We start from the raw sequence: 27809 nt of genomic DNA, 5'->3' as shown, positions 1-27809 counted from the left end.
TTTTAAGGTTCAAGGTGTTTGGAATTGATTTATATGAGAGGGCAGGGCTCCGTGTAATGGGCAAATTAGATTGTTTCAAATTGGGCTGATCAGTCGCCCTTCAGTAGCTTTGCTGCTGATCATTGTGCTTTAATGTTTGTTTTATTAGGTTTAGGTTATTACGAGTATAACATCTCATTTGTGTGTAGAATTCTCTGACTTGTTGCACCATCTGAGCCAGCATTTATAACAGGACTTCACCTGTGTGCTGGATGTGCTGTTTAATGGAGGAATGCCATGCACTGCTGTGGATAACCATGTACATGATAGAGAACAGGGTCAAATGTGTTGATGTGTTGTGATTTTTCTTTCGCACAGGCATGTGTGGGCACACCAACACTGCTGGGCCCTGTACCAGATGCCATGAGGACAGAGAGTGACAAACTGAATGAAGTCAAGGGTCACCTGGAACTGGCTCTACTTGAGAAACATTTCTTGCGTACGTTACAATGTTGTGCGTTATTTATTTATTTGTTTTAAACATTATGATGTACTTTTTAGCTTGAATGGTAGAAAAACTATAACGAGCATCATGAAGCAGCATAGACGGACAGGTAATGATTGTATAAAATGTCTGAGAAGTATTCCAAATTGAAAGCACCATAAACTTGTTTAACTGCTCGATAGACCAGGTGCAAGATCGACATTTCAACCACCGAGTGGTGTTCATGCATATCTGAGCAGGTATCATGAGCCCCGTGTAAAGAAACCTACCAAATGGGAGGGGGACATCACTTGACTACAATAATCAGGCGGTGAGAGCCGTCATCGTTTTTGTCATCCCAGATTCACCGTCTGATTGCTAAGGTTACCTTCTGTTCGGTCTTACAAGCCTCCCACTATCTGCTTCTTGCAAGCTTACCTTCTGTTAGGTCTCACACACTCATAATTTGCTTGTTGCAATCACATGATGCCCTTCTCTCCTTTTGGGAGGATTCTTTACACGGGGCACATGATGCCTACCCAGTCCTGGATGAGAACCATTCGGTGTGTCGGCCATGAGCTATGCCTGTGGTGGTGCTTGAAATTATTGATATTCTCAACTCCAACCAGTTTTTTTCTGACTTGTGTGAAGAGTGTACTCAGTGTTTTACTGATGCACGGGTGAACGGGGGAAAATGTAGCTGCATACATTTGGATTACTGTGTTGGGATATTGATTGCCTTTGTGCCATCACCTCTTGCCATGACGAGGCTTTCTCATCACATCAATGTAATTCAAATGTTGCGGTGATTACATTTTATTGAAAACGATCAGAGGGTACGGAATGATTCGTCAGATCATTAATTGTGCAGTGGGAGAGAGAGTATTTGAAAGTCTGTTTACTGTGCTGTTCCTCTGCAGAGGAAGAGCTGCGAAGGCTGAGGGAAGAGCCTGGTTTGGAGCAGATCCGGCAGGAGCTTGAAAGGGAACGCTGTAGATGTCGGGAACTCGAGGCCAATCTGGAGGCAACGAGCCACAGCTCACGGTAACTCTGCATTTCGTTCCATTGAGCTTTTTGGTTTCACATCCTGCTGAGGGTTTATTTGCCTCCGTACTGGATATACTGTAGATTCAGTATATACCTGGGTCTGCAGGGTTTTTATGGCATCAGTCATTAATTTCACAATTGTAACAACTGATGATGCATTAAAATCGTAATTGCTGTTTGGAATTGTATTGTGAAATATAGTTCCCATCAACCTTTTTATTAGGTGGGCCTGTTAAATACTTTGTTTGTAAAACTAAAATAGCTTTCCACAAACAGGTTCTTATTTTGCCAAATTTCAGCTTTCGCATAACCTTGCTAATTTAAGAGCAATGCTTGTTGCTTTCCTTTAATCTGAAATGGCTTTATGAGTGGCACAGACTTCCCATCATGAACAAACTTGTAATGTACAAGCACACAATCAGAAATCATTGATAAACGCCTTGTTTGGACTAAAATCCAAAACCGTTCATTAAACAGCTCATGTCTGATGTGGGTTGGCAGGATGGCTCGAGGTATGCACACTCGCCTCTGAGCAGTCCATCCTGGGCCAGAATCTGGACCCAGCTATGAATTGTTTTTAATCATTCTGTGTGTCAGTGAGTGTGAATGTGCGAATCCGCGTGCAGATCGTTTATTCTCAGATCTACTGTAATCTACATACTCTGCATTGTTAACTACTCTGTACTATTTGACTTGTTTCAGGAATGAAGACAAAGCACTGTGTGGGGAACGAAGGGACGTGCTTGATGGATACAAAGGTTTGAGCTGATGCATCACTCCTTTTGATGTGCATAAGCAAGGTTTTTCAACAACCTCTTATCTCACCCACTGACACGTTATCAACTGCAAGTCCTCATAACTTCTTTCATTTTGTTTCATTTGAACTCATTTTAAAATAATTTGTCTTTGGATTTTGTAGATTTCATATACAGTGTATATTTATTTGCCCCTTTCTGGTGAAACTACCTTAGTCCAGGATTCACTGCTCACCTCCACTCATTTGTTTCTCTTCAATCTCATTCTTCCCTTCAGATCCTCAAAACGGCTGTTCACCACCATCTTGGATCACTCCCAATTTAAAATTATGACCTTTTATACCCTCACTAATCTCCCACTCCCCCTGACTCCTTCCAAATTTAGAGCTTTTCCTTCCTGAGAGTTTCCTTCTGTATCCACCCTGTCCACCCCATTCATCCTCTCCTGCTCCCCCATTCCTCCCTGCACCCATTGTTTGTCCAAGTCACCCTCTATCTTGTCTTTTAAATCTCCTGCTGATGTCCCCCCCCCCTACTGTTTATTTTGTCATGTTGCATCCTTCGCCGTTCAATGTACTAACTCTTCCATGGGCTTTGACTCTGAATACCAAAAAGTGTTTGCAAATCCAACAACACATTTCTGTTTCATTTGAATGGCAGGATGATACCGCATAACCTTGATAATTTGTTCTGATCTCTGAGTGGTATATTCATGAGTTTGATCCCTTTGAATAGGATATTAAGCCAGCTTTGCCACTTTCCAACTCCTGCTTATAAATATTAAACCTGTTATTGTTCCTGATGAAAGAACAGGCCATAATGACAGGAAAAACTTTGTATTCACCTCTCTTGTTTTTCTCGCCAATCTCCTGTAACTGATCTTGATGGTGCTGAAAGGCAGACTGTCACGTCATTGAAAGCCACAAACGGCACCAACTTTCATGTTGAAGAATACAGACAGTACTTACAATGGAAATAGTTTATATGCTAGAAAGCATCTTAAACAATTCTTATGATCCTTTACGTGTTTTTACATACCAGCAGAGTACCTGCCCTACGGGTGATCTTGTTCAAAGTATGCAGCACGTTCTTCTGACACATTATTTGGGCGGTGTATAGGCAATTGACAGCTGCCTCAATCACTCCCGAAAATAAATTAAAAATTACACCCGTGTCCGAAGGAAGCAGTGCAGTTTGGCTTTTTTAATACAAAATAGGGAAAGCCCAGAAACTAACAAAAACCTTTAGAACCCTCTAGAATTAAACACAGTGGGTTAGAAAGGTTATTATTCTTCATTTTTTTATGGATGGATGGAATGACACCAAATATTGAAGCAGCTACACCATTTAAAAATAAGCTGGGTTACGTGCATGAAGCAAAAACATGCTTACTGCTTATAAATGCAAAACACCTCACTGTGCTGGAAAATGTGGGGACAGGAATACAATCCAGTGGTACTGTAAAGGGTGGGACTACCCTCTTCCACCTTAAGTGGTGCTACACGATACACATTTACATAGAGAATTTGCATCCCACCCCCACCCCCCTTCCAAGACCACCGGAAAAGATAAGAACAGCCCTATGCATTAATTGGGTTCATGGTGATCCAATGTAGCAAGTCTGGATGTAATGAGCCCAGAGCTGTAGGAAGAGTAGAGTGAAAAACAAACAAACACACATCGATCTAGAAGGATATAGTTCAACTTTACCTTTTAAAATCGTGGCCTCTTTGAAGCTTTTTCCAAATGCTTGATATTCTTATTATTTGGTTCCTGTCTGCCATAAAAAGGGTTTGTAGCAGGTGCTGTGCAGTGCACCTTGCCATCTGCTGTCTATCTTGAACCAAGGAGAGTCTATATCATCATGATATATTTCCTATTTGTTTTTCAGAGGAGGTTTGCTGCAGCTGGGTGACTCGCATCAGGACTGTCGGCTTGGCCTGGCTGGGGGAGCTATATCAACTGCTGCAGCCTCTTACCAAAACCAAACGTGATGACACCGAGGAGCCACTCAGTGCCAGGAGGTCTTCCTTGCTTATGACCCTTTAACATACCTGGCTAGCCTGGTGCTGGCTTAGCGGTTAGGGTGGTGGCTTGGGATCCTAGGGTCCTGAGTTCGAGCCCCGTTGCCACTGCATTAACACCAGGGGGTTGACTCAGCCTGTCATCCTTCCGAGGTCGGCAAAATGAGCACCAGTATACTGGTAATACGGGCACTGCATCAGCGGCATAGCTGCGCCCCTAACCAGTGATGCAACCAGCAGCCAAAAAGGCAGCACATGATTGGAACATACCTGGCTGTTAATATGGTCTATTCCAAACCTACTTTCATTTGTGCCCTTAACCTGTCTTTACAACTTGGTTTTGGCAACAATTAACCCCCTTTAACCATGTCTGAATTGCCTTGCTAATATTCTGTAGATGTTTTTTCTCAGCCTTTGGAGATGGGAGAATGTCTTTTCAGTTTATTTATAATGTAGAATATAAGACCGTCACTTCGCTGATGGAAATACCAATCTTTGCTGTGATCGCTAATCAATAGGGCAAGAAGAAAAAGGATTCCTGGGAGTGCAGGGATAACCAGCATCGCAAGTTACTGTTTGCACTTTTGCCACGTATGCCCATGTAACTGTAAAAAAAAAAAAATTGGTCACAAACCTTCCCAGGAGTTCCCTGAATCAACTGTAGTTCAATTTATTGAAATACATTAATCCGTTCTCAAGTTATAACATGACTGACAGACAGACACGGCTCATTTTACTAATATAGATGTTAATGCCTGTTGACCTTCCCCCAGGTTAACGGAAAACATGCGGCGTGTCAGTAAGTTTTGCTCCATACGCACTTTGCACATCACCTCATTTTGCTATGATTGGTGCCATCATGTAACTTCTTGTTGTGTTGTTATTACCTCTGCCACCAAAGGTGGAGGGAGGTTAAGTTTTCACTCCTGTCTGTCTGTCTGTCTGCCTTTGTTTGGTTGTCTGTGTGCAGGATATCTCAAAAAGTTGTGGACGGATTTGCATGAAATTTGGTGGGCAGGTTGGGTGTGTGATAAGGACGAACTGATTAGATTTTGGTGAAGATCTGGATCCAGATCCGGATCCGGATCCGATTCCGAGAATATTTCAAGTGATTCTTCACCATTGACAGATCCAGCCGAAAAACGATACATTGCACGATATCTCAAAAAATGGTGGACGATTCAGACAAAACTTGGTGGACAGGTCGTGTGTGTGACACGGATGAATTGATTTGATTTTGGTGAAGATCCGAATTCAGATCCGGATACAATAATTTTTTTAATTTTTAATGTGATTCTTCACCATTGAGAGATGGGGCCAAAAATCATATGTAGCACGATATCTCAAAAAGTATCGGACCTGATATATACTGGATCAGGCATGATGTGATGGAGGTATGCCCTCTACTGAGTGCCCTTATAGTAACTCGTTATGTGACTAATGTAGTGAACATATATCATTTTCTGCACTAATTTATGGATTTACCTCCACACAAACCAGAACGTGCTGCTAAACCCTTGACTAACTTCCTACGGGACTTAACTGCGTTGTCTCATTGGTACTCCTTCTACACCTCCGCGCTTGCATTCTTGGTAAGGGACAACACTGGCTTAAGTAAGTGTCCATGATAGTGTTTGGCACATGTTTGCCAAAAACAAACGTGTGTATGTGTGCGTGTGCGTGTGCGCACAAATAATGGGAAGCAAGTCGGAGGCCAAAACCCAATCTACTAAAAGTTCATAAATGGAGTGGAAATTTCCTTTTGGTAAATCAATCTCTTAATCCACCATTCACCCTTCCTGTTTCACCTCCATATTATAACGTTTACTTTGTCTATTTGGCCTCTTACCACATGCCTACAATGCCGTCCCTCGGATGGACGTTATACAGGCATCCCATCTACCAGCACTCATTGGTGGACATTAAAGATCCCATGGTGTCCTTCATGAAGAATAGGCGAGCTATCGCCGGCACCCTGAACAAATCACAAATTCCTACCCTAACCAACAGAGGGCATTGCATCAGTGGCACATCTGTGCCCTCACCCAATGATGCTACCCTGCACATCCTTGTTCTGTATATGAACAAAGAAGAAGTTACACAGCAACAGAGTTTTGTCGTGGTAATTAGGATGCTGATTGAGTCGACTATCTCACCTGTTGCTGGTTTCTTTATTCATTAAACCAAATGCAGTTTAGATTCTTTGTTGTAAAATGAGAGAAACAATTGCGAGCTAATCATATCCTAATATTGGTTTTTGTTTTGAATGAACAAGTGAAGAATAACTTTGTAGTACACTCGTGAATGATCTGTTGAAAGGAAACGGTTAATTGTCGAATGCATGTTCACATCGTAGCAATCACTGTACGGTGCAGGTATTTGGCTATGCGGTGTGGCATGGCTGGGCTCTTTCCCTCTTACTTTTCCTTGGCATCATCAGGCTCAGCCTAAACTACCTTATTGCCAGGTGAGTCCTGCTCCAATTCACAATTCATAATACGGATTCACATTTGTTTTCATTGCAGAGCTAGATTTTCAGGTTATTCGAGCACCTGGCTCGGACAACTAATTGTTTGCAAAAGGGAGAGGAATGTCCTTTAAAAAAAAAAAAAAATTTATTTTTTGTTCTGTGATTTTAAACAGCTGGCCAATACTGGTTGTCAATGTAAGCTTTTATAAAGGTGTGATGAGGGTTAGAGGTTTCTGGTCTGGGATTCGACAAGTTACAGCTTGGAGATTTCACCACCCTCCTCCCTCCCCCCTGCCCCAATCAGTCTCCCTTACATTTTGTCTTTTGTCATCATGTTCCTTCTTGGTGTCCATATGCTTCCAGGGGATGGAGAATACGCTGGAGCATTGTGCCTGAGGTGACAGAGGCTGAGGTGAGGTGGCTTTGCAAGCTACATGCACAGATTATTTCTCATTTTAATTTCTGATGATTACTTTTATTTATTTTTTAATTCACTGCTTCTGCATTGTGTGTGTGTGTGTGTGTGTGTGTGTGTGTGTGTGTGTGTGTGTGTGTGTGTGTGTGTGTGTGTGTGTGTGTGTGTGTGTGTGTGTGTGTGTGTGTGTGTGTGTGTGTCCTCCATAACTCCAAAAAACATTTTTCTGGAGTTCTGGAGCATTCTGATGTGGAATGTGATCCATCAAAATGATCGTCATGATCGCCTCAATTGATTAGGCTAAGTAAGTACATAGAATCCGAAAGAATTCCCATGTTTTAAATGCATGCCATGTTAAGGTGTAGAGAACAGCTTAATAGGTCCTTCCATGGCATGGCATTATAATTGCAAAATAAATATCAAAAAGAATGTGAACATTGTAACAAAGCATATGTTAATTAATCCTTATGATATTAACAGCAATAATAATATTGGTAGTATTGTTTAGCCATAATGATGAATGTATAATCCCCACCCTAGCCCAAGTATATTTGGGCTTGATGAAAAGGCAAGTTAATGCTCAAACAGTACAGCAGGCAGGTATGCTACAAGGCCATGAAGACCAATTAAAATTTTGTCCAATGGACAAACAGGCCCACTAGTTGTCTGAAATATTGGTCTTAGATACTGGAAAGGTCGGGCCTGTGGTGCAGACAGAGCCACAAGGAAGTACAGGAGAAGATTTGTCTAAATATACTTTATCTTCTTACGTCTGCCTATGCTTAATGCTTGCCCTCCCTCTCCTCCCTTCGCTCAATTGGCATATCTGCAAACTCTGCCCACGATAAGCAGAATGTCTTCTTTCCAGAATTTGTATCCCCAACCCATCCTCATATGTCCCCATGTTGTGCCCTCATACAATCATTCCCACTATCTACTAGACTTTGTTTCCTTCTCACCCAAGAAGGGAGAAAAAGTACCAGACAGCCTCGACCCTGCTTTGGAGACAGGCCCAGATGGCATCAGTGCCCATGTTCTCAAATCCTTCTCTTGATTCTCTTCTGTCTGCTCTATTTGACCCGCCGTCCTCCTTTGGCCACCTCTCATGTGCCTGGAAGTCAGCAAACATCACTCCCATCCACAAGAATGGTCAGGGCTGCACAAATAGAAAATCTTGTGTAACCTCAAATGTGTTGCACAATATATTTTCAGGGAATCCGTTCGGATTTGCGTAACCCTTTAAGAGAAAGGAGAGATTATGAAATGAATGAATTCCTGTTCTTGTGGCTTAAAACAAAGCAATTAAATTATTTTAATTAAAACTGAAAAATATGTATTTGATACTATTTCATGGTAAAGTCACACACAATGCTGACGAGAACAAGAAATGTTTGAAAATCGTTAGTGTATCGAATATTAATGAATGATTATCTTGTGAATAATTATTTGTGTGAAGGAGTTTTAAAAGCAGAAGAGTAAGCGATGTGAAAGTAATAACCAGGAAAGAGTATTTGACTCGGCATCGATTGGTAGTTGGAGATTTTTAAAATCAAAAATTAAACGAAAAGCAAGTCCCTCAAGTGAACTCGACACAGAAAGATTTGAAAGCTTAGAGATGTGAAAATTTCAACATTATCTGAAAAATTATCTGAAGATCAGATGTAGTCTAAAGATGTAGGTGGAATGTGGACTCAAATAAAAATACTTCGACAAAGACAACCTGTCAAATGTTTTTGGAATAACCACTGACAGATTTCAAAAGGAAATAGAACAGCACTCAGTGGAGCACATACCACTGTCAGGCTGAACAGTTTGTTTTGTATCCCACCGATAGACCGGATCTGCATCCGGACCTGAACCAAAATCGAATCAGCTTGTTGTTTTCACGTTCCCAACTCATCCACCAAATTTGTCATAATCCACATACAACTCTTTGAGATATCGTTTTTGGCCCTATCTCTCAATGGTGAAGAATCACTGAGACAATTTTAAAACATTATTGGATCCAGATCCAGATCTTCACAAAAATCGAATCAATTAGTCCTTGTCACACATCCAACATGTCCACCAAGTTTCATCCAAACCAGTCCATAATTTATTGAGATATCTTGCTCACAGACAAGCAGACAGGGGTGAAAACATAACCTCTGTCCACCTTTGGTGGCGGAGGTAACAAGTGGTGCCAGGCACAACAAATCCCGCCCATTTAAGGCATAAAGTTATTTTGGGGATCAAATTTAAATTTGATACATCCTTAACCTGAATGTTGATTTTCAGCAATAGAATAAGGAATATTTTAGTCTTCGTTTGAAATCAATTAAACCATTTTTGACAAAGTTATGAGCGAAAAACGATTTGGATCTTTTCGTGACCTTGACCTTTGATCCAATTGGACCCAAAAGTTAATTGTGTCGTCCAAGGTTCATTGCCCACCTGTGGATTAAATTTGATAGTGTTTGCTGAAGCCGTTTTGCCGTAAAGTTGCTAACAGACAGACAAACAAACAAGCAGTCATAGACTGGTACTTACGAAATCGTCAACTTGACCTCTGACCTTGTTGAGTAAAAGCTGTCTCGAGAGAAGGTAGTGACGCAAACCAGAAGTTTCTACAATGATTCTGTACCAAACCATCAAAAATCGAATGTTTGACCTCACTGTGACCTTGACCTTTGACCGATTTTGACCAAAATCAAATCAGTGCTAGCCATGACCCTCCTGAATCACCTTGTGTAATTTGACATTGGTAGCTTCTTCTGTTCTCGAGTTACCACGGATTAACGTAGCGTAAAGGTCATACTCGACAGCCCCCCCCCCCCAACTCGAAAGGACGCCGGGGCGAGCGCGATGACGTCAGCGCGCACACGCAAAACCTTTACGTGACTCAACGACGTGTCTGCTCGAGCGCGCTGCGCCACGTGACGAGCCGTGACGCAGTGGGTGAAATATTTTTATACAATCTTCAAACGTCTCCCTAACGCCGGAATTCTAACAGAAACCTGCAGAGCGTGTCCCAAAACCCCCAAAGATGCAAACATTGATCACGCAGACCCTAACAATAAACGGTCCCTCAAGGAGACAGTTTTGGGTTCTCCCATGCCTGCACGGACCCGCGGCATCACCGGCACCCATATCCACCCTACGCACTCGATGTATTTCTCTCGATAAAAGTGAATTTCAGGTCGAATTCGCTCTATTTCAGTGTCGATCAACCTTGTGCAGTGCGAAAGGTGGAACCATAATTGAATTTGAAGTTAAAATCAGCGCGGGAAACCGTGTTGAGGTCTCCGGCGCATCACGAGGCGGACAAAAACCATTTGGCACCATTTCACCACGCCGCCCCTCGCGGAGACACGACACCCGACCAAAGTCTCATAAAACATCCGATTTTTACCAGAGTTGCGACAACCGAGTGTTAAGCATACTTAACCATTACCAAAAGTGAAGACAGAATTGAAATTGACTTTAAAACGAGCGCGTAAGGCCGTGTGTTACAATCCCCCTCATTAGCATAATCTTCACTTAAGCCTCAGATACTACACCCAACATAAATCTCATAAAACATCCGTTAACCCAACAAACATCTCATAAAAACATTAAGCATCCTAAGCGATCGCAAAAACCGAAGACAAAATTAAAATCGAAGTTAAAACGAACTCGTAACATCGACCAAAGCAAAAATACTCCATTTCTCCACAGGAATTTACGAAATTATTTAATATTATTTTATCAAAGTCATAAAACCATAATATTCGGCCATCAACAAACTATCTTTACACCATCCGACAGCTTTGCGAGTCAGGCATGCGACGATAAGCTCTATTGGGATGAAAAATGACTTTTAAACACCATCTTTATTGAAAACACAACACGGCCTACAACTAGGCAAGGCGTTCTGCACCATGGGCGCTAACACTGAAATTTTTAAAACAGCCATAACTCGACGAATTGACACACAAATTCCGCCGAACTTACCTCGATCTTCCAAACTGACGCTCCATCAACAATACCTGTGGTAACTTTTCTCGAGTTATGTTTTGGATGTTTGACCTCACTGTGACCTTGACCTTTGACCGATTTTTGACTAAAATCTAATCAGCGCGAGCCATCACCCTCCTGAATCACGTGGTGTAATTTGACATTGGTAGCTTCTTCCGTTCTCGAGTTATCGTGCCCACAAACAAACAAACAAGCAGTCATAGACTGGTACTTACGAAATCGTCAACTTGACCTCTGACCTTGTCGAATAAAAGCTGTCTCTAGAGAAGGTAGCTACGCAAACCAGAAGTTTCTATGATTATTCTGTACCAAACCATCAAAAATCAAAACGTCGACCGAAGCAAAAATCTCCATTTCTCCAAGCAATTATTTAATACTATTTTATCAAAGTCCCAAAACCGTAATATTCGGCCATCCACCAACAATCTTTACATAATCCGACGGTTTAGCGAGTCAGGCATGCGACGATTTATTTATTGGGTTTATCAGGCAACCTTTATTGGGATAAAAAAATGACTTTTAAACACCATCTTTATCGAAAACACCGTCAGCGCGCACACGCAAAACCTTTACATGACTCAACGATGCGTCTGCTCGGGTGCGCTGCACCACGTGACGAACCGTGACGCGGCGAGTGAAATATTTTTTTTATACAATCTTAAAACGCCTCCAAAACATCCAATTTTTACCAGAATTTCGACAACCGAGTGGTAAGCGTCCTAAGCGATCGCAAAAACCGAAGGCAAAATTAAAATCGAAGTTAAAACGAACTCGTAACGTCGACCGAAGCAAAAATACTCCATTTCTCCACATGAATTATGTGTGACCTTGACCTTTGACCGATATTGACCAAAATCTAATCGGCGCCAGCCATCACTCTCCTGAATCACGTGGTGTAATTTGACATTGTTAGCTTCTTCCGTTCTCGAGTTATAGTGCCTACAAACAAACACACAAACAGAGGACGGAAGTCATCAATATACTTTCAAAATCTAAAGATTTCGTAAGTAACAAGCAGTCATAGACTGGTACTTACGAAATCGTCAACTTGACCTCCGACCTTGTCTAATAAAAGCTGTCTCCAGAGAAGGTAGCGACGCAAACCAGAAGTTTCTACGATGATTCTGTACCAAACCATCAAAAATCGAATGTTTGACCTCACTGTGACCTTGACCTTTGACCGATTTTGACCAAAATCTAATCAGTGCTAGCCATCACCCTCGTGAATCACGTGGTGTAATTTGACCTTGGTAGCTTCTTCCGTTCTCGAGTTATAACTTTTCACTTACGAAATCTTTAGATTTCGTAAGTATATTGATGACTTCCGTCATCTGTTTGTGTGTTTGTTTGTGTGTGTGTTTGTTTGTTTGTAGGCACGATAACTCGAGAACAGAAGAAGCTACCAATATCAAATTACACCACGTGATTCAGGAGGGTGATGGCTTGTGCTGATTAGGTTTTGGTCAAAGGTCAAGGTCACAGTGAGGTCAAACATTCGATTTCTGATGGTTTGGTACAGAATCATCGTAGAAACTTCTGGTTTGCGTCGCTACCTTCTCTAGAGACAGCTTTTATAAGACAAGGTCAGAGGTCAAGTTGACAATTTCATAAGTACCAGTCTATGACTGCTTGTTTTTGGATGTTTGACCTCACTGTGACCTTGACCTTTGACCGATTTTGACCAAAATATAATCAGCACTAGCCATCACCTTCCTGAATCACGTGGTTTAATTTTACATTGGTAGCTTCTTCCGTTATTGAGTTATTGTGCCTACAAACAAACACACACACACACAAACAGATGACGGAAGTCATCAATTTACTTACGAAATCTTTAGATTTCATAAGTAACAAACCAGACGATTACAATAGCCCGCTCCCTCCCTCCGGGGGGGTGGGAGGGCAAGAGAACTATGGTAAAGACAAAGTTAGGATGCACTGAAATGTTAGATATCAATGTAGTCTCATCAAGGGGTGTTGTGTGTGTTTTTAACCAAGCCCATGCCCCCTCCCCTGGGGGTAAGAAGAAAAAAAATTAAAATACAAAAACAACAAAAACTTAAAATAAATAGATTTTTTTTAATTGCATTTTCTTCTTTGGATCTTGTGTAAATAAATTAGTGTGGTGTTCATGCAGGCATGATGGACTGAATGGTCTCTACCTGTGTCTGCTTTCCTTGTGCAATATAGGATTACACCAGGATCAGTTTGATGTCCTCCACTGTTTGTAATAGTGATAGGGAAGGAAGAATTGATGAAGAATGAAAGGTTGTAGTTCCGATGCAAATTAGAGTATGCTGATGACTTAGTATTGAAAGCTGAAAGTGAAAAAGAAGCAAAGGAATTGTTTCCAAAATGGAAAAGTGCAATAAAAAAAGGTTATGGTGAGTGGTCAGGTGAATGAAAAATGAAAGAATGCGGCCATTGGCCTTTTTCCCTCCGCCACTGAAGGTGGACGGAGGTTACATTTTCACCTCTGTTTGTCTGTGAGCAGGATATCTCAAACAGTTATGGACAGATTCTGACAAAACGTGATTGTGGGGATGAATTCGATCTTTGTGAAGATCTCGATCTTAGTATGTTTTTCATTTTTAAGTGATTCTTCACTATTGAGAGATAAGACCATAAAAACGATATTATATATATATATATATATATATATATATATATATATATATATATATATATATATATATATATATATATATATATTGTTGCAGCCACGGGTAGACAACAGCTTGTCACTCAGGGGGATTAATCCCCGGTGGAGCTGGACCTGGGGCCACTGCTCACAATTGACGTTGCGGTACGGTGGGTTGTTTTAGAATCACGAACGCCACCCAGTCAACCACGAGTTCCAGTGGACACCATCTAATTATTCCATTTAACTAGAGGTCACGTGGCTACCTGAGCGGGGAGTGCGCCCTCTGCAAAGCACCAATGTTATCTCGATTAGATTTTAATTAGGGCAGCCGAGTGTTTTAACCGCTGGTGCGTGCCGACGATTTTTGGTCAAATCTGTGGTAATTACCTCCCAGTCTGTCTAGTTTCGGACAATGCTAGAACAATGGAAGGAAAGGACAAACACGGACAGGTTGGAAATCGACAAATAATTTATTAATAATTAAATAAATATAAATACTTATTATTTGCTGAGGTAAATATAGAATGAATTTCAAAGCAAAATCAATCAAAATGCCAGGAAAGAGACAAAGAGCAGATGCTTATCGGCGATTGACTTACTTACAGCTAAACACAGACATGGGTACACAATGGATCATTCAGGAAGAGGGGGGGGGGGAAGAATCGTCTCGCTCACCAGAAAGTCGTTCGTGAAGCGAAAATGTTCTGAAATGCGTACGTGCATGTCACATCCGTCGCCAGCACCCAACTTTGCCGTGCATTCTCTTGCGAACATCCTTGAATGCCAGTCGACGTCTGGAGGGCACCGAGATCGTCCGTCGTGGGTTTAGACCCTGGTGTTGTTGGTGACCGACCCGTGCCTTACTTGTTTGCGGCGCTGCTCACACCCACACGCGCACCACACGCTCGCTTGCCGAAGCACTGTGAAGGACGAATTGTCTCATTGGTGCTGGTCAGACACCCGCTTCTTGCTCGCTTCTCTCGCCCTTTGCTTTTTCCTCTCTCCTTTCGCTTTTTCCTCTTTTGCTTTTCTCTCCTCACGCTTTTCTCTCCTCACGCTTTTCTCTCCTCACGCTTTTCTCTCAGAACGTACCTCTTGCTCGTTTTTATATCTCCGGGCCGTCTCTACCGATCAGTCCGCCCAAGCTCACCCTGCCCCACTGGCGCACGGTTTCCATGACGACCCGTGCGCTCTCAAAAAAGGCGGGCATCGGAGCTCGCGAAAGAATGTTGCTGAGGAAAAATGAGGGCGGGCTTCAGATCCCGTGAAAGAAATGTGTGAATGTGTCTGTCGTAAAGAAAAAAGCTTCCCATAAGAGAGGGGATCTATCCTTTACCATTCTCAATGCATCACATTTAAGATCCCATTAGACATGGGGATGGGGCTAATCTGAACATGCATTTAAGGAAATAACTGTCTGAGGACCTGGATGTGTGGATGCATTTAATCAGACTGGATTCTAAAATCCGTAGATATATATATATATATATATATATATATATATATATATATATATATATATATATATATATATATATATATATATATATATATATATATATATATATATGTATATATCCTGGTGGCGCAGTGGTGAGGGCAGCGGCTTGGGATCAAAAAGGTCCTGAGTTCAAGCCCCGTTGGACCATTGAATTAATACACCAGGGGGTTGACTCAGCCTGTCATCCTTCCGAGGTTGGCGAAATGAGTACCAGTGTACTGGGTCGGTGTATACCCCGGTTAAAATAGGTGTACCATATCCCTGTGTCGTAAGAGGCGACCAGGATTGCGTCAGGAAGGGCATCCGGTGTAAAACATGTGCCAATCACTATGCGGATCATACGGATGATCCGCTGTGGCGACCCCTAACGGGAGCAGCCGAAAGAAGAAGATATATATATATATATATATATATATATATATATATATATATATATATATATATATATATATATATATATATATCAGACCGAGGCCTGGTCGAGGTCTTTTCAGCTCTCTCACAACCAACCAACCAACGAACGAACGAACTTTCAAATCCAACCAGCTAACCTCTTCCTCCCTCAACCAACAACGAACTCTCCGACTCTCTCACTCTACTCTGAGGATGGTGTCGTAATTTATAGATCCCCAAGGTCGGGAAGGGGCCTTGGCAAAGCCGACGTCATCGTCCGTCCTGATTGGACAGGGCCTTCACGGGGTCCACCCTTTCTGGGCGGGGTTTTGGCCAGACGGGAAAGCCCGCCCACTCCATGCGTGTCTGGACCCATCAAGAAGGAATTGGAATGTTTGGGGAAGCCGAGGAACTGGAACAGTGAACACGAATATTTTGCCTCGAGAAACGAGTCTCCAGAGACAGCAGATGGACAATGGTGCGCTGTGGCCAGCGAACCGAGGGCTGCAAGCGCTATGGTACTGTGGATCATAATGGAGGGGATATAATTTATTAATCTACCTAAAAACACATCGCAATGCAACCCAGTGTCTTCCCACTACACACAAGGTAGGGATCTATCTACACATATACTTATGGCATAACTAACTTTGGGACAACTGTATGTTTGTATGCATACGGTTCCGAGAACTGTAATAATATGTACAAGATATGAGGATAAATTATTTCAAGAAAATGATGAAGAACAAAAAGGAAATGCTTCTGAGATAAGAATTTGATTTGGAAAAGGTCAAAAGTTTCTGTTACCTTGGAGACATGATGGAGGCATCAGGAGGAGCAGAATCAAATAACTGACCAAATACAGCCCTGCAGTATCGGGAGGAAATTGGCCATTACATCAAGAATAAAGTCGGCCTGGAATAAGTGGAGACAACTAGGTGAAATCATAAAGCATAGAAACATTCCATTATCTGTAAAAGTTAGAGATTATAAATCTGGATCAGACCAGTATTGATGTTGGAAGCAAAACGTAGTCAATGCAGATCGAAGATGTGAAAATAATGGAAAGAACAGAGATTAGAATGGTATGATTGATTGTTTCTGAAACAAATAATTCCAAGCTCAGAAATCAGGAAGAGATTAAAATTAATACTGGTGAAGGAAGAACTTGGGAAGAGAAGTCTTGGTTGGTATGGTCATGTGCAGCGAAAGTCAGAAAATGAAGCTGTAAAAAAAGCAATGAAGCTCGTGGAAGAAAGAAGAAAGCCGAGAAGACGTCCTCAAAAGATGTGGAATGAAACTGTCAAGAAATATAGTGGAATGTTTGGATTTGCACAACACTGATGCATTGGATAGATCTGTATGGAGGAATGCATTTATTCAACCAACCCCCTGAAAAAGGGAAAATGGTCATAAAATGTGTTGGTTGTAGTATTAGTAGTGGTAGTCGAACTTGTGAATCATTCTCTCAGTCAACAAAGTGTTGTAATTCTGTAATCATCGTAATTTATGGAAAAATGTTTGCGAAACGGCCATTTATTAAACCTTTTCAAAGAAATGTCTTGGTTTTCTTAACACTGTCGTGCCAACACATTGTTTTGCACACAAAACAGGTTTTGCCTCGCATTGCAATGACATGCTAACGCAATTAAACTGCTCCCAACTCTAGCCATGCTATTATTCCTCTCTCATCAATGGATGGAAGCCCTAAATCTCAAATAAGAGGTCAGGACTGTTTCCTTGAACATATCTTGTCCATTCAATTGTCTGGTATCCTGCTTTACTTGCCAAACTCTTTGTGTGGGATACAATTGGCCACCTTCATTCCGTGATTTCCGACTTCTTCCACTCGCGCAGTCAATGTGTGGCCATCAATGGAACTCACCCCTCTCTTCCCTCAATGGGGTTCCCCAAGCAGTGTATTGGGCCCACTCCTGTTCCTCATCTGTATAATCGACCTCTATGATGCTCCAGATTGCCCTTTCCTCCTTTTTTGCAGATTACTCCACACTGTCGTACAGTACCCCCATCCCACGGACAACAGCTGAGTCACTCTCTGCTGATTGGAAATTATTATGGTAGATGCTGGTCTGATAAATAGAACATGTCATTCAATTCTGGAAATTCTCAGTCTTGCCCTGTTGCTTTGGAAGGATTGTCAAATAAACCCACCTATCAATTTCCATGGTCAGCCACTGAAAGAGGTCCAGTCTCTTGAACCTTTAGGTTTCACCATCAGCCATTACCCCCTCTTTCCCTCCCGGGCCAACCATATCGCAAAGCAGGCCGCACTCTGAGCATCCTCCATCATTCAAAATCGTTCGTTGAAAAATGAGAACTATACTTGGTCTACAAGGCCTTTGTCCATCCCCTATGGGGTGGGGCCTCAGCATCACATCTATCTTTCCTGGATTCAGTGTAATCTAAAGCTCTCATCATTTTTGGAATCTCCCTTGAGTTCAAAGCACAGGGCCTGCTGCTCTTACATCATGGGCAAGTCTGTGGTCTCTCTGCTTTTTACCTCTTCTCCTCTGGTTTAGCTCCTGCTGCTCTCTCTCAGTCCTCCGGCACTCCCAAACAATTCCAGGATGTACACATTCTTCCAGTAACCCTCTCTTGGAAAAACTTCAAAAATGCAGGCTGCATGCTAGCTCAACTCTTTTATTCCATTCTTCCAAATGTGGAACCTCCTTACAGAGACTGTTCTTTCCCACTCTTCCCTCCAGGGCTTCAAGTGGGTGGTGGAACACCATCTCGTATCACCCTCCCCCCCCCCATCTTCCCAATCCATTCCCACAATATTTTTCTGTCCCGATATTAACCCTCCAGAATCGAACCATTTTACTTACACATGATAGTGTTTTCTCCTTTCTCCTTTCTCCTTTCTCCTTTCTCCTTTCTCCTTTCTCCTTTCTCCTTTCTCCTTTCTCCTTTCTCCTTTCTCCTTTCTCCTTTCTCCTTTCTCCTTTCTCCTTTCTCCTTTCTCCTTTCTCCTTTCTCCTTTCTCCTTTCTCCTTTCTCCTTTCTCCTTTCTCCTTTCTCCTTTCTCCTTTCTCCTTTCTCCTTTCTCCTTTCTCCTTTCTCCTTTCTCCTTTCTCCTTTCTCCTTTCTCCTTTCTCCTTTCTCCTTTCTCCTTTCTCCTTTCTCCTTTCTCCTTTCTCCTTTCTCCTTTCTCCTTTCTCCTTTCTCCTTTCTCCTTTCTCCTTTCTCCTTTCTCCTTTCTCCTTTCTCCTTTCTCCTTTCTCCTTTCTCCTTCCCCTGTTCGTTCATTCCTTCTTTGCTTATTGTGTCCAAGACTTGCCCCACTGTCAGTTTATACCATGTCACCTTGTTCTTCCATGAGTCTAAGTCTTGCATAGAAAATCCTGCCGTCCCTCTTTATATTTGACAACCAAACTACCTTTGTCATATTATTGTGATTTTTTTTTTCTCAAACCAATGAACAAAGGAATGCTGGAAACATTTTTTTGTAGGTGATGGTTCACCTGGTGATGACCGATCGCCTGTAAATAGTGTCACTCTCTCGTTGTGATTGCACTGACTATGCAATTTTTGCAGGAACCCATGAAGATGGACCTGACAATGTCTGAGAAATTCCAGCTGGTCCTGGATGTGGCACAAAAGGCACAGGTTGGTGTGATGAGTATATCGCAAAGATAATGTGTGCTTTTAAAAAACTATCATGCACCACCATCAATGTGGTGAAAAATTACTTTATTTGCCATTGTTGTTTTTCGGTTTTTCCAAAGTGTGTGTGACCCATCCGCAGAACCTTTTTGGGAAGCTTGCGGACATTCTGGAGAAGCTGAAGAAGTGAGTCACATTTACAGACCTACAGCATTGCTGTGTCATCATCATGTAGTTTTAATGGATGCTCAACTCTCACTGAATGAATATAATTGAAGTGTGGTCCTAAATGCCATAAATATTGATCATGGGATTTTAACAAAGTTATTATATTGATGCCCCCTCCCCCCCAATTCTCTATCCCCAGCTTGTTAATGTGGATTGAAGAGGATGCAACACAAACCCTATATCTGATGTTCTGGGCAGCTTTTCTTGCCTCTTGTTTTCTTCCTGCTCCTTTACTTGGCAGGATCATGGGTAATGTGCGAATCGATGTAATATTTCTGAAATGCCTTGATATGCTTTTTCATGCTTTACATCCCCATCAGTGTGTGTCCTCTCCACCTCTCATGTACCACTAACATGTGCCTGTAATATTCTCTCATTGTCATGCTTCCAGGCCTCATCATAGCCTTTCGGTTCTTTGTTGTTGCTCCCGTGTTCAACCGGTTTCCTCGAGTACACCTCCGTTATGACACCGCACATCGCCTTTGGAATTTACTACCTACAAACCAGCAGCTTAGAGAGAGGCCACCGGGTCTCAACTCATCTCGTCGGGTAACCAGCCCTGCTTTAGATCCTCAGTCTTTTACCAATTTTTTTCACATGAGATGTATCTGCTTCATATTCCATGCTCCCTCCCCACCCTCTCACTTATGTGCACATTGTCTCACTGTACCTTCACCACAGAATATGGGGCCAATGGCACGCAGTGGGAGTTCCCCTGTACTGGGTGGGTCTGACAGAGGAGATGATGCCATTGGCTCAGTTTCTCTATCACGTAAAGCCAGCTTTCATGAAACATTCAGTTTGCCTGAAACTGAGAAACCATTGCCAGGTTTGCAGATGACTTTCTTTGTCCTCAGTCACCTGCCCCTTGAAGTGTGTACACCACGGTTCTTTTATATCACCCAGCTTTGTCATGCTGCTGTGGTTCTGTGGTACTTGTACAGCAATGCAGCACTGTGCCAAAGGTCATATATATATATATATATATATATATATATATATATATATATATATATATATATATATATATATATATTTAACCACTGACTCACTGACTGATATTAAAGATTGGTACCTTCTGGGTGACGTAGAAAGCTAAAATTTTGCTTGCCGATGGACTTTGAAGCCGATACAATGGGAGAAATCTCAGAATCATCGGACAACATCCGTAAATGAAAATGAAAAAAATGCAGGTGATCCACCCTAGACAATGGAGAAGCACGGTAATTTTGTGTGCCAATGGACAATCGAAGTCTGTACACCGGGAAAAATCAGAGAACGATTAGAAAGCGTCCGTAAATGAAAATATAAATAAATGAAAAAATAAATGCGGGTGAGTGACCCGAGACAATGGGGAAGCATGGTTCATATGCTTACACAAGTGTTAGCATACCCCACTAGTATATATCTATATATACACACATGTTGTTGCATTGGAATAGGTACGGATTGGGTAGCATATTAAGTTCATGCAGGTTCAAACATTTTTGTAACCAGGAACCTGTTAGGATGAAGTTGTCCTGTTCTTCTGTATGCTGTGAGGGATGGTTTCGTTGACATTGGTATCAGATAGGAGATTGTCGTTTTGTACGTGTCCTCTTTAAGAGAGAGAAAAAACAGGCAAGGTACTGAGAGTGCATTTGGATTTATTGGTTCATGTTTGGGCCAATAAAGCCCCCTGCGCTCTGATTACAAGGTGTCCAGCACAGTGCCAGCCATCACAAGGACCCCAGAGGGCACGCCACCATTGGCACACTGCAAGGTGTCATATCATTGGTTCTGGCAGTGCCAGTAGTAAAACATGCCACCTCATTGATCAAGGCATGAAAATAATGTTTGAAGGCATGGTGCATGGTCGTGGGGAGGTGTTAAAACGACATACATTGACTTGTTTGTTCTCCTTTTACCTACACCACTTATGGTGGATGGAGGGAATGTTTTCACCCCTGTCTGTCTGTTTATCTGTGACTATGATATATCAAAAAGGTTGAGGACAGATTCGGCCGAAATTTGCTGGACAGGTTGGGTGTGCGACAATGACATTGATTCGATTTTGGTGACGATCCGGATCCGAGAACGTTTTAATTTCCTTACTGATTCTTTACCAATGAGAGATGGGCCCAAAAACAAAACATACCATGATATTTCAAAAGGTTGTGGACAGATTATGATAAAACTTGGTGGATGAGTTGGGTAGGTGACAAGAACAAGGTGATTAGATTTTGGTTAAGGTCTGGACACTGCGTCATGAATTGCATTAATTACATCACACATATGCTAACATGTCCTGTGAAATAACTACAGTAAGTCCTTGCTTAACATCGTCCCAGTGAACATATTTTCGTTATTACTTTGCTGATCTATTGGAGAACATATTCCTTTTAATGTCGTGCAACATTCCGTTATCACATTGTATGCACTAAATAACTACCGCATGCTCGTCTGCATCAAAACACCTTAAAACCTCTAATTTAGTCACCAAACTAATGGTTTTCCCGATTTTAATAAAACTAGAACATAAGCCATACCGTAAATACCACTGAATAAACCTACCCAGAGTACGTACAGTATAAGCCTTAAATACACCATGTTGCGACCCAAAGTATAAGGACGATCCACCCCCTTCCATCCTCTGGCTCCACCACTCATCATTCACAATCATTGTTAAGTACAGTATGACATTGTTTGTTTAATAAAAAAATACTGCACTGTATTTTAAAGTTTACTGTACATGTATACAATGCCTTTTGTCTGGCAATAAACCAAATTCCCCTGGAACCTAACCCTCCTATTTACATTCATTATTATGGGGAAATTGGATTTGGTTAAAGTCGCACTTTTCAAGCATGTAACTACAATGTTAAGCAAGGACTTGCAGTATTATAAACTATGCCCATTTATCCCCAAAGCCAGATCTGTAACTTGTGGATGAAGTTGATGGTTGTTGATCTCAATTGAGGGTTTGCAGAGGTTAGTGCTGGTTTCTTGTCGGTTGAGTCAGTATTAGAGGAGGTAGAAGTTGAGAGGTTAAGAGAAAGAGAGAAAGAGAGTCCAGGGATGTAGGGAAAATATATCGGGGACTTTTACATAAATAAATGGTCTGAAAGGACATCTTATTGGTTGTTATCTCCATTTACAGGTTTCAGGAGGTGGGAGGGAGTTCTCCCAGAACTCAAAATCTCAACCTCCTATTTTTTTTGTTAAACGATCGTGATTCATGAACCAAACTGTGAAGTTTCGTTTTCATAGCCTCATTCCAAGGGCTCTTTTCAAAATCTTCACTGAACCTCTGACAGCCTGCACTTGTAGCTCATTTGTGGTGATATTCCCAGGAATTATTTTGAAGTGCTCAGTAAGGGTTTTCTTCATCATTCCTGTGTCTCCAACGATCACTGGTACAATTAAAGCTTTCTTCAATTTCCACTTCCTCTTGACCTCATTTTTTAGATCCTGGTATTTGGTCATTTTCCTAATTTATGTTGCATTTACTTTGAAGTCATTGGGAACCGAGACCTCGATCAACAATGCCAGGTTTAACCCCCCTGTCTTTTTGTTTTAACCCCCTGTCTTTTTACCTCTGCCACCAAAGGTGAAGGAGGTTATGTTTTCACCCCTCTGTTTGTTTATTACTTGCAAAATCGAAGATTTTTCAAGAATATTGGTCAGTCGATTGTTGTTCTGTGTCTGTCTGTCTGTCTGTTTGTCACAATTCTGACAGGTCACAATTCTAAACCGATCGTCATGAAACTTTACCAAGTTGTAGAGGTAGTCTCAACTGAGAAGTCCATTGATTTTGAGGTCAAAGGTCAAAGGTCATCTTGAGATCAAATTTCTGAAATCGTCTTTTTTCATCCAATTGACTTGAAATTTGAACAAGATTTGAATATTGTCACCGAATTAGGAAACTAACTATTTTTGAGGTCAACTCTGGGCCAAACTTCTAAAATCATCAAATTTTATCTGAAAAATCGTCAATTTTCATCTGATTAACCTGAAAATTAAGCAGCATTTTCTTAATTTTTTTTCATCCGATTGACCTGAACTTTGATTAAGATTGTCAATTTTAATCTTAATGAAATGGACAATTTCATGTATCCATGGCAACCTTTGGAGAGGTGGGGGGGGGGCGGGGGAGTGGATTTTGCAATAGTGGGGTGGCTTAGCCCAAATATTCAAAAGAATTGTGCATCTTGTGATACAAGCACCAAATCTGGCACAAATGTACATTAATATATTGCGAACATTTTCAGATATTGGGCCACTTGAAATTCTCTCTTTATGTCTGCTGTGGAGATAGCTGTGGAGACCGTGATGAATGCCAAGAGGATTGGCCAAGAGCAGTTCGAGGCTTTCACCAGAAAGTGTCTGTTGGACAGAACAAAGGCAGTGGACGCACCCATTCCTCGTAACAAACTGAAGGTGTTCAGCACTTCCACTCCAAGAAGCCAGAGCATAGGTCAGCAACAGCTCGCCTCCATCAAGAATGACCGTGAACTCTTTGCATGCCTGTACATTGGCTGCCAGACGAGGGATGGAAACCTTGAGGAGTTATTTTGTCATGAGAATCAGGCATGTCCTCCTGCATTGTCTGATGGTGGAAGCCTCTGCACTGGTACCAAGAGTGATCTCCTCACATGCTTGGAAGAAGTCTCCGACGCAAAGACAGAGACTCCTGTCACGACCTGTATTGTGCTTGATGGAGCAGCTATCGTCCAGATGCTGAAGCCGGCTGCATCAAAGACCTTTGAAGAGTATGCACAACAGATCTTCATCCCATATATGTCCACGAAGCTGCAAACAGTGTCACGCCTGGATCTGGGCTGGGATACTTACCTTGCTGATTCACTGAAAGGTAGTACACGTGCAAAGCGGGGACAAGGTGTGCGGAGACGTGTGGTGGCTGCCGCAGCCATACCAGGAAACTGGCAGAACTTCCTACGAGTGGACACCAACAAGACCGAGCTGTTCAGGTTCCTCTCAGCAGCTCTCATGGAATGGTTTGACCAGGAGGACAAGCAACTCATCATTACTGATGGAGAGGCAGTGCTCAGCAAGCCACAACTGCCAGATCTGACCTCACTCGCTCCATGTAACCATGAAGAAGCTGACAGTTGGATGTTGCTGCATGCATCTCACGCAGTCCAGCATGGACACCATGCAATACTCATCCGGACTGTAGACACCGATGTTGTGGTGCTGGCAGTGTCCCTGGCACAGGAGTTGCAACCAGAAGACAAGCTGTGGCTGGCATTCGGAACAGGCCAGAGTTTCCGATACCTAGCAGCACACGAAATAGCAGCTGGATTGGGACGAGAGAAGGCTCATGCACTGCCAATGTTCCACGCTCTAACTGGATGCGACACTGTGTCTAGTTTTCATAGACATGGCAAGAAGACTGCGTAGGCAGTCTGGACGGTACTGCCAGAACTCACTGAGGCGCTGCTGCTGCTGTCCTCTGCACCTCGTGACATACCAGATGATGCAATGCGCATCATCGAGAGGTTCGTGATCCTGTTGTATGATCAAACCAGCAAATGCACAGACATTGACAAGGCCAGGAGGAACCTCTTCGCAAGGAAGAACAATGTGCAGCTCATCCCTCAAACGAAGGCAGCTCTGGAGGAACATGTCAAGAGGGCAGTGTATCAAGGTGGACATGTGTGGGGTCAGATACTGCTGCCAGCACCAGAGCTCCCTCCACCAACCAACTGGGGTTGGTCAAGGACTGGAGAAGGATAGTACACACCTTACTGGACCAGGCTAACTGAGGCAGCTCACAGCTGCATTGAGTTGGTTTCTTGCAAGTGCAAGAAAGGGTGTGTGAGGCGCTGCAAGTGCAAAAAGGCTGCCCTTCAGTGCACAGCCCTCTGTGTGTGTGTGAAGGGGACTGCACATGACGATGAGTCAACAACATACATGTACTTGTGGCAATGCTGAACTTGTTAACATGACACTGTTTATGTCCACATATCTTCAGTACCGGTATATACCTAGCCTCAGATACCAGTACACCTAGCCTCAAATACTACACCATGTCGCATGTCAGTATTATACCTAAGACATTTACAGAACTAAGACATTCTTTTCAAAGTATTGTGTTGAATCCAATATTTGCCTAGATAATTTCCAAATAAAATTATATAACAGACTGTGATAGATAATATTAAGTTGAAAATGGTACCATTGGATTCCTTGCCCCCAAAAACATACATTTAGATACCAGAATCAAGTCAATAGCTGCATTACGTCCAGAGATAATAGCAAATGTAGATTTCAAGTGGAGGCCATTTTGAAATCCAATATGGCGGACATAAAGAGAGAATTTCAAGTGGTCCAATATCTGAAAATGTTCGCAACATATTAATGTACATTTGTGCCAAATTTGGTGCTTGTATCACAAAATGCACAAGAGGTTTGCTATGCTGCGACACTACAAGTGTCGTGCTCTGCACGGTCTTTTTCTTGTTTGTTTGTCTGTGTGCAGGATATCTCAAAAAGTTGTGGACGGATCTGGATGAAATTTTGTGGACAGGTTCGTTGTGTGACGAGGACAAACTGATTCGATTTTGGTGAAGATCCGGATCTGGATCCGACTACTAGAACTTTAAAAGTGATTTCTCACCATTAAAGAGATTGGGCCAAAAATTAAATGTAGCACGATATCTCAAAAAGTATATTTTGACACAAAGATGAAATGATTAGATTTTGAAGTCAAAGGTCATGTGACATTTAGCTGAGAGTAACAGATATTCATTACCGTGATAACGTGAACCACTAAAGGGATTTTGATCAAACTTGGCATAACTATGGAGTGTAATCGGAAGATTAACCAATCACATTTTGGGTTCAAAAGGTCAAACACCGAAGTGAAATGGCCTTTTAAAATTAAAATCTGTGTTACTGCAAAAACTTGTGAACCATTCAAGAGATTTCAACCATACTTGACACATGCATGGACTGTAACAAAGATTAACTGATTCCTTTTTAAGGTTGAACAGGTCAAAGATCATGTGTGCCCGATGAAATGTGTCGTTTGAAAATAATTTTGCAGACCAAACGAGTTAGATTTGAAGCATCCGATGTTGCCTCTCTTCTACTTCTCTCTCTTTCTCTCTCTTTCTCTAAACCTCTCTCTCTCTCTCGCTCTCTCTAAACCTCTCTCTCGCTCCCTCTAAACCTCTCTCTCTCTCGCGCTCTCTAAACCTCTCTCTCGCTCTCCCTAAACCTCTCTCTCTCGCTCTCCCTAAACTTCTCTCTCTCGCTCTCCCTAAACCTCTCTCTCTCGCTCTCCCTAAACCTCTCTCTCTCGCTCTCCCTAAACCTCTCTCTCTCGCTCTCCCTAAACCTCTCTCTCTCGCTCTCCCTAAACCTCTCTCTCTCGCTCTCCCTAAACCTCTCTCTCTCGCTCTCCCTAAACCTCTCTCTCTCGCTCTCCCTAAACCTCTCTCTCGCTCTCCCTAAACCTCTCTCTCGCTCTCCCTAAACCTCTCTCTCGCTCTCCCTAAACCTCTCTCTCGCTCTCCCTAAACCTCTCTCTCGCTCTCCCTAAACCTCTCTCTCGCTCTCCCTAAACCTCTCTCTCGCTCTCCCTAAACCTCTCTCTCGCTCTCCCTAAACCTCTCTCTCGCTCTCCCTAAACCTCTCTCGCTCCCCCTAAACCTCTCTCTCGCTCTCCCTAAACCTCTCTCTCGCTCTCCCTAAACCTCTCTCTCGCTCTCCCTAAACCTCTCTCTCGCTCTCCCTAAACCTCTCTCGCTCTCCCTAAACCTCTCTCTCACTCTCCCTAAACCTCTCTCTCGCTCTCCCTAAACCTCTCTCTCGCCCTCCCTAAACCTCTCTCTCGCTCTCCCTAAACCTCTCTCTCGCTCTCCCTAAACCTCTCTCTCGCTCTCCCTAAACCTCTCTCTCGCTCTCCCTAAACCTCTCTCTCGCTCTCCCTAAACCTCTCTCTCGCTCTCCCTAAACCTCTCTCTCGCTTCTCCCTAAACCTCTCTCTCGCTCTCCCTAAACCTCTCTCTCGCTCTCCCTAAACCTCTCTCTCGCTCTCCCTAAACCTCTCTCTCGCTCTCCCTAAACCTCTCTCTCGCTCTCCCTAAACCTCTCTCTCGCTCTCCCTAAACCTCTCTCTCGCTCTCCCTAAACCTCTCTCTCGCTCTCCCTAAACCTCTCTCTCGCTCTCCCTAAACCTCTCTCTCGCTCTCCCTAAACCTCTCTCTCGCTCTCCCTAAACCTCTCTCTCGCTCTCC

General features: G+C 42.6%; 1 protein-coding gene across 6 annotated transcripts in view; it reads left to right on the top strand.

Moving 5' to 3' along the window:
• The window catches only part of GRAMD4 (GRAM domain containing 4), a 52702-nt gene that overhangs the window by 7971 nt on the left and 16922 nt on the right, over nucleotides 1-27809 (top strand). For all 6 annotated transcript variants that reach the window (XR_015050925.1, XM_085853218.1, XM_085853221.1 and 3 more), the window contains 13 exons: nucleotides 358-478; nucleotides 1384-1507; nucleotides 2213-2268; nucleotides 4157-4289; nucleotides 5063-5088; nucleotides 5790-5881; nucleotides 6665-6756; nucleotides 7123-7171; nucleotides 19267-19338; nucleotides 19478-19521; nucleotides 19703-19812; nucleotides 19955-20112; nucleotides 20245-20392. Coding sequence is in view for 5 of the 6 variants with exons in the window: in XM_085853218.1 (XP_085709344.1) it covers nucleotides 358-478; nucleotides 1384-1507; nucleotides 2213-2268; nucleotides 4157-4289; nucleotides 5063-5088; nucleotides 5790-5881; nucleotides 6665-6756; nucleotides 7123-7171; nucleotides 19267-19338; nucleotides 19478-19521; nucleotides 19703-19812; nucleotides 19955-20112; nucleotides 20245-20392 (1225 nt within the window). In the remaining variant the exon portion in view is untranslated. The remainder of the gene's footprint in view (nucleotides 1-357; nucleotides 479-1383; nucleotides 1508-2212; nucleotides 2269-4156; nucleotides 4290-5062; nucleotides 5089-5789; nucleotides 5882-6664; nucleotides 6757-7122; nucleotides 7172-19266; nucleotides 19339-19477; nucleotides 19522-19702; nucleotides 19813-19954; nucleotides 20113-20244; nucleotides 20393-27809) is intronic.

This window comes from Eptatretus burgeri, chromosome 13, assembly GCF_056783735.1.
Source record: "Eptatretus burgeri isolate ZD-2024b chromosome 13, Ebu_testis_v1, whole genome shotgun sequence".
Classification (NCBI taxonomy): Eukaryota; Metazoa; Chordata; class Myxini; order Myxiniformes; family Myxinidae; genus Eptatretus; species Eptatretus burgeri.
Note: the sequence above shows the minus strand (reverse complement) of the source record. Positions and strands in the feature narration are given on the sequence as shown.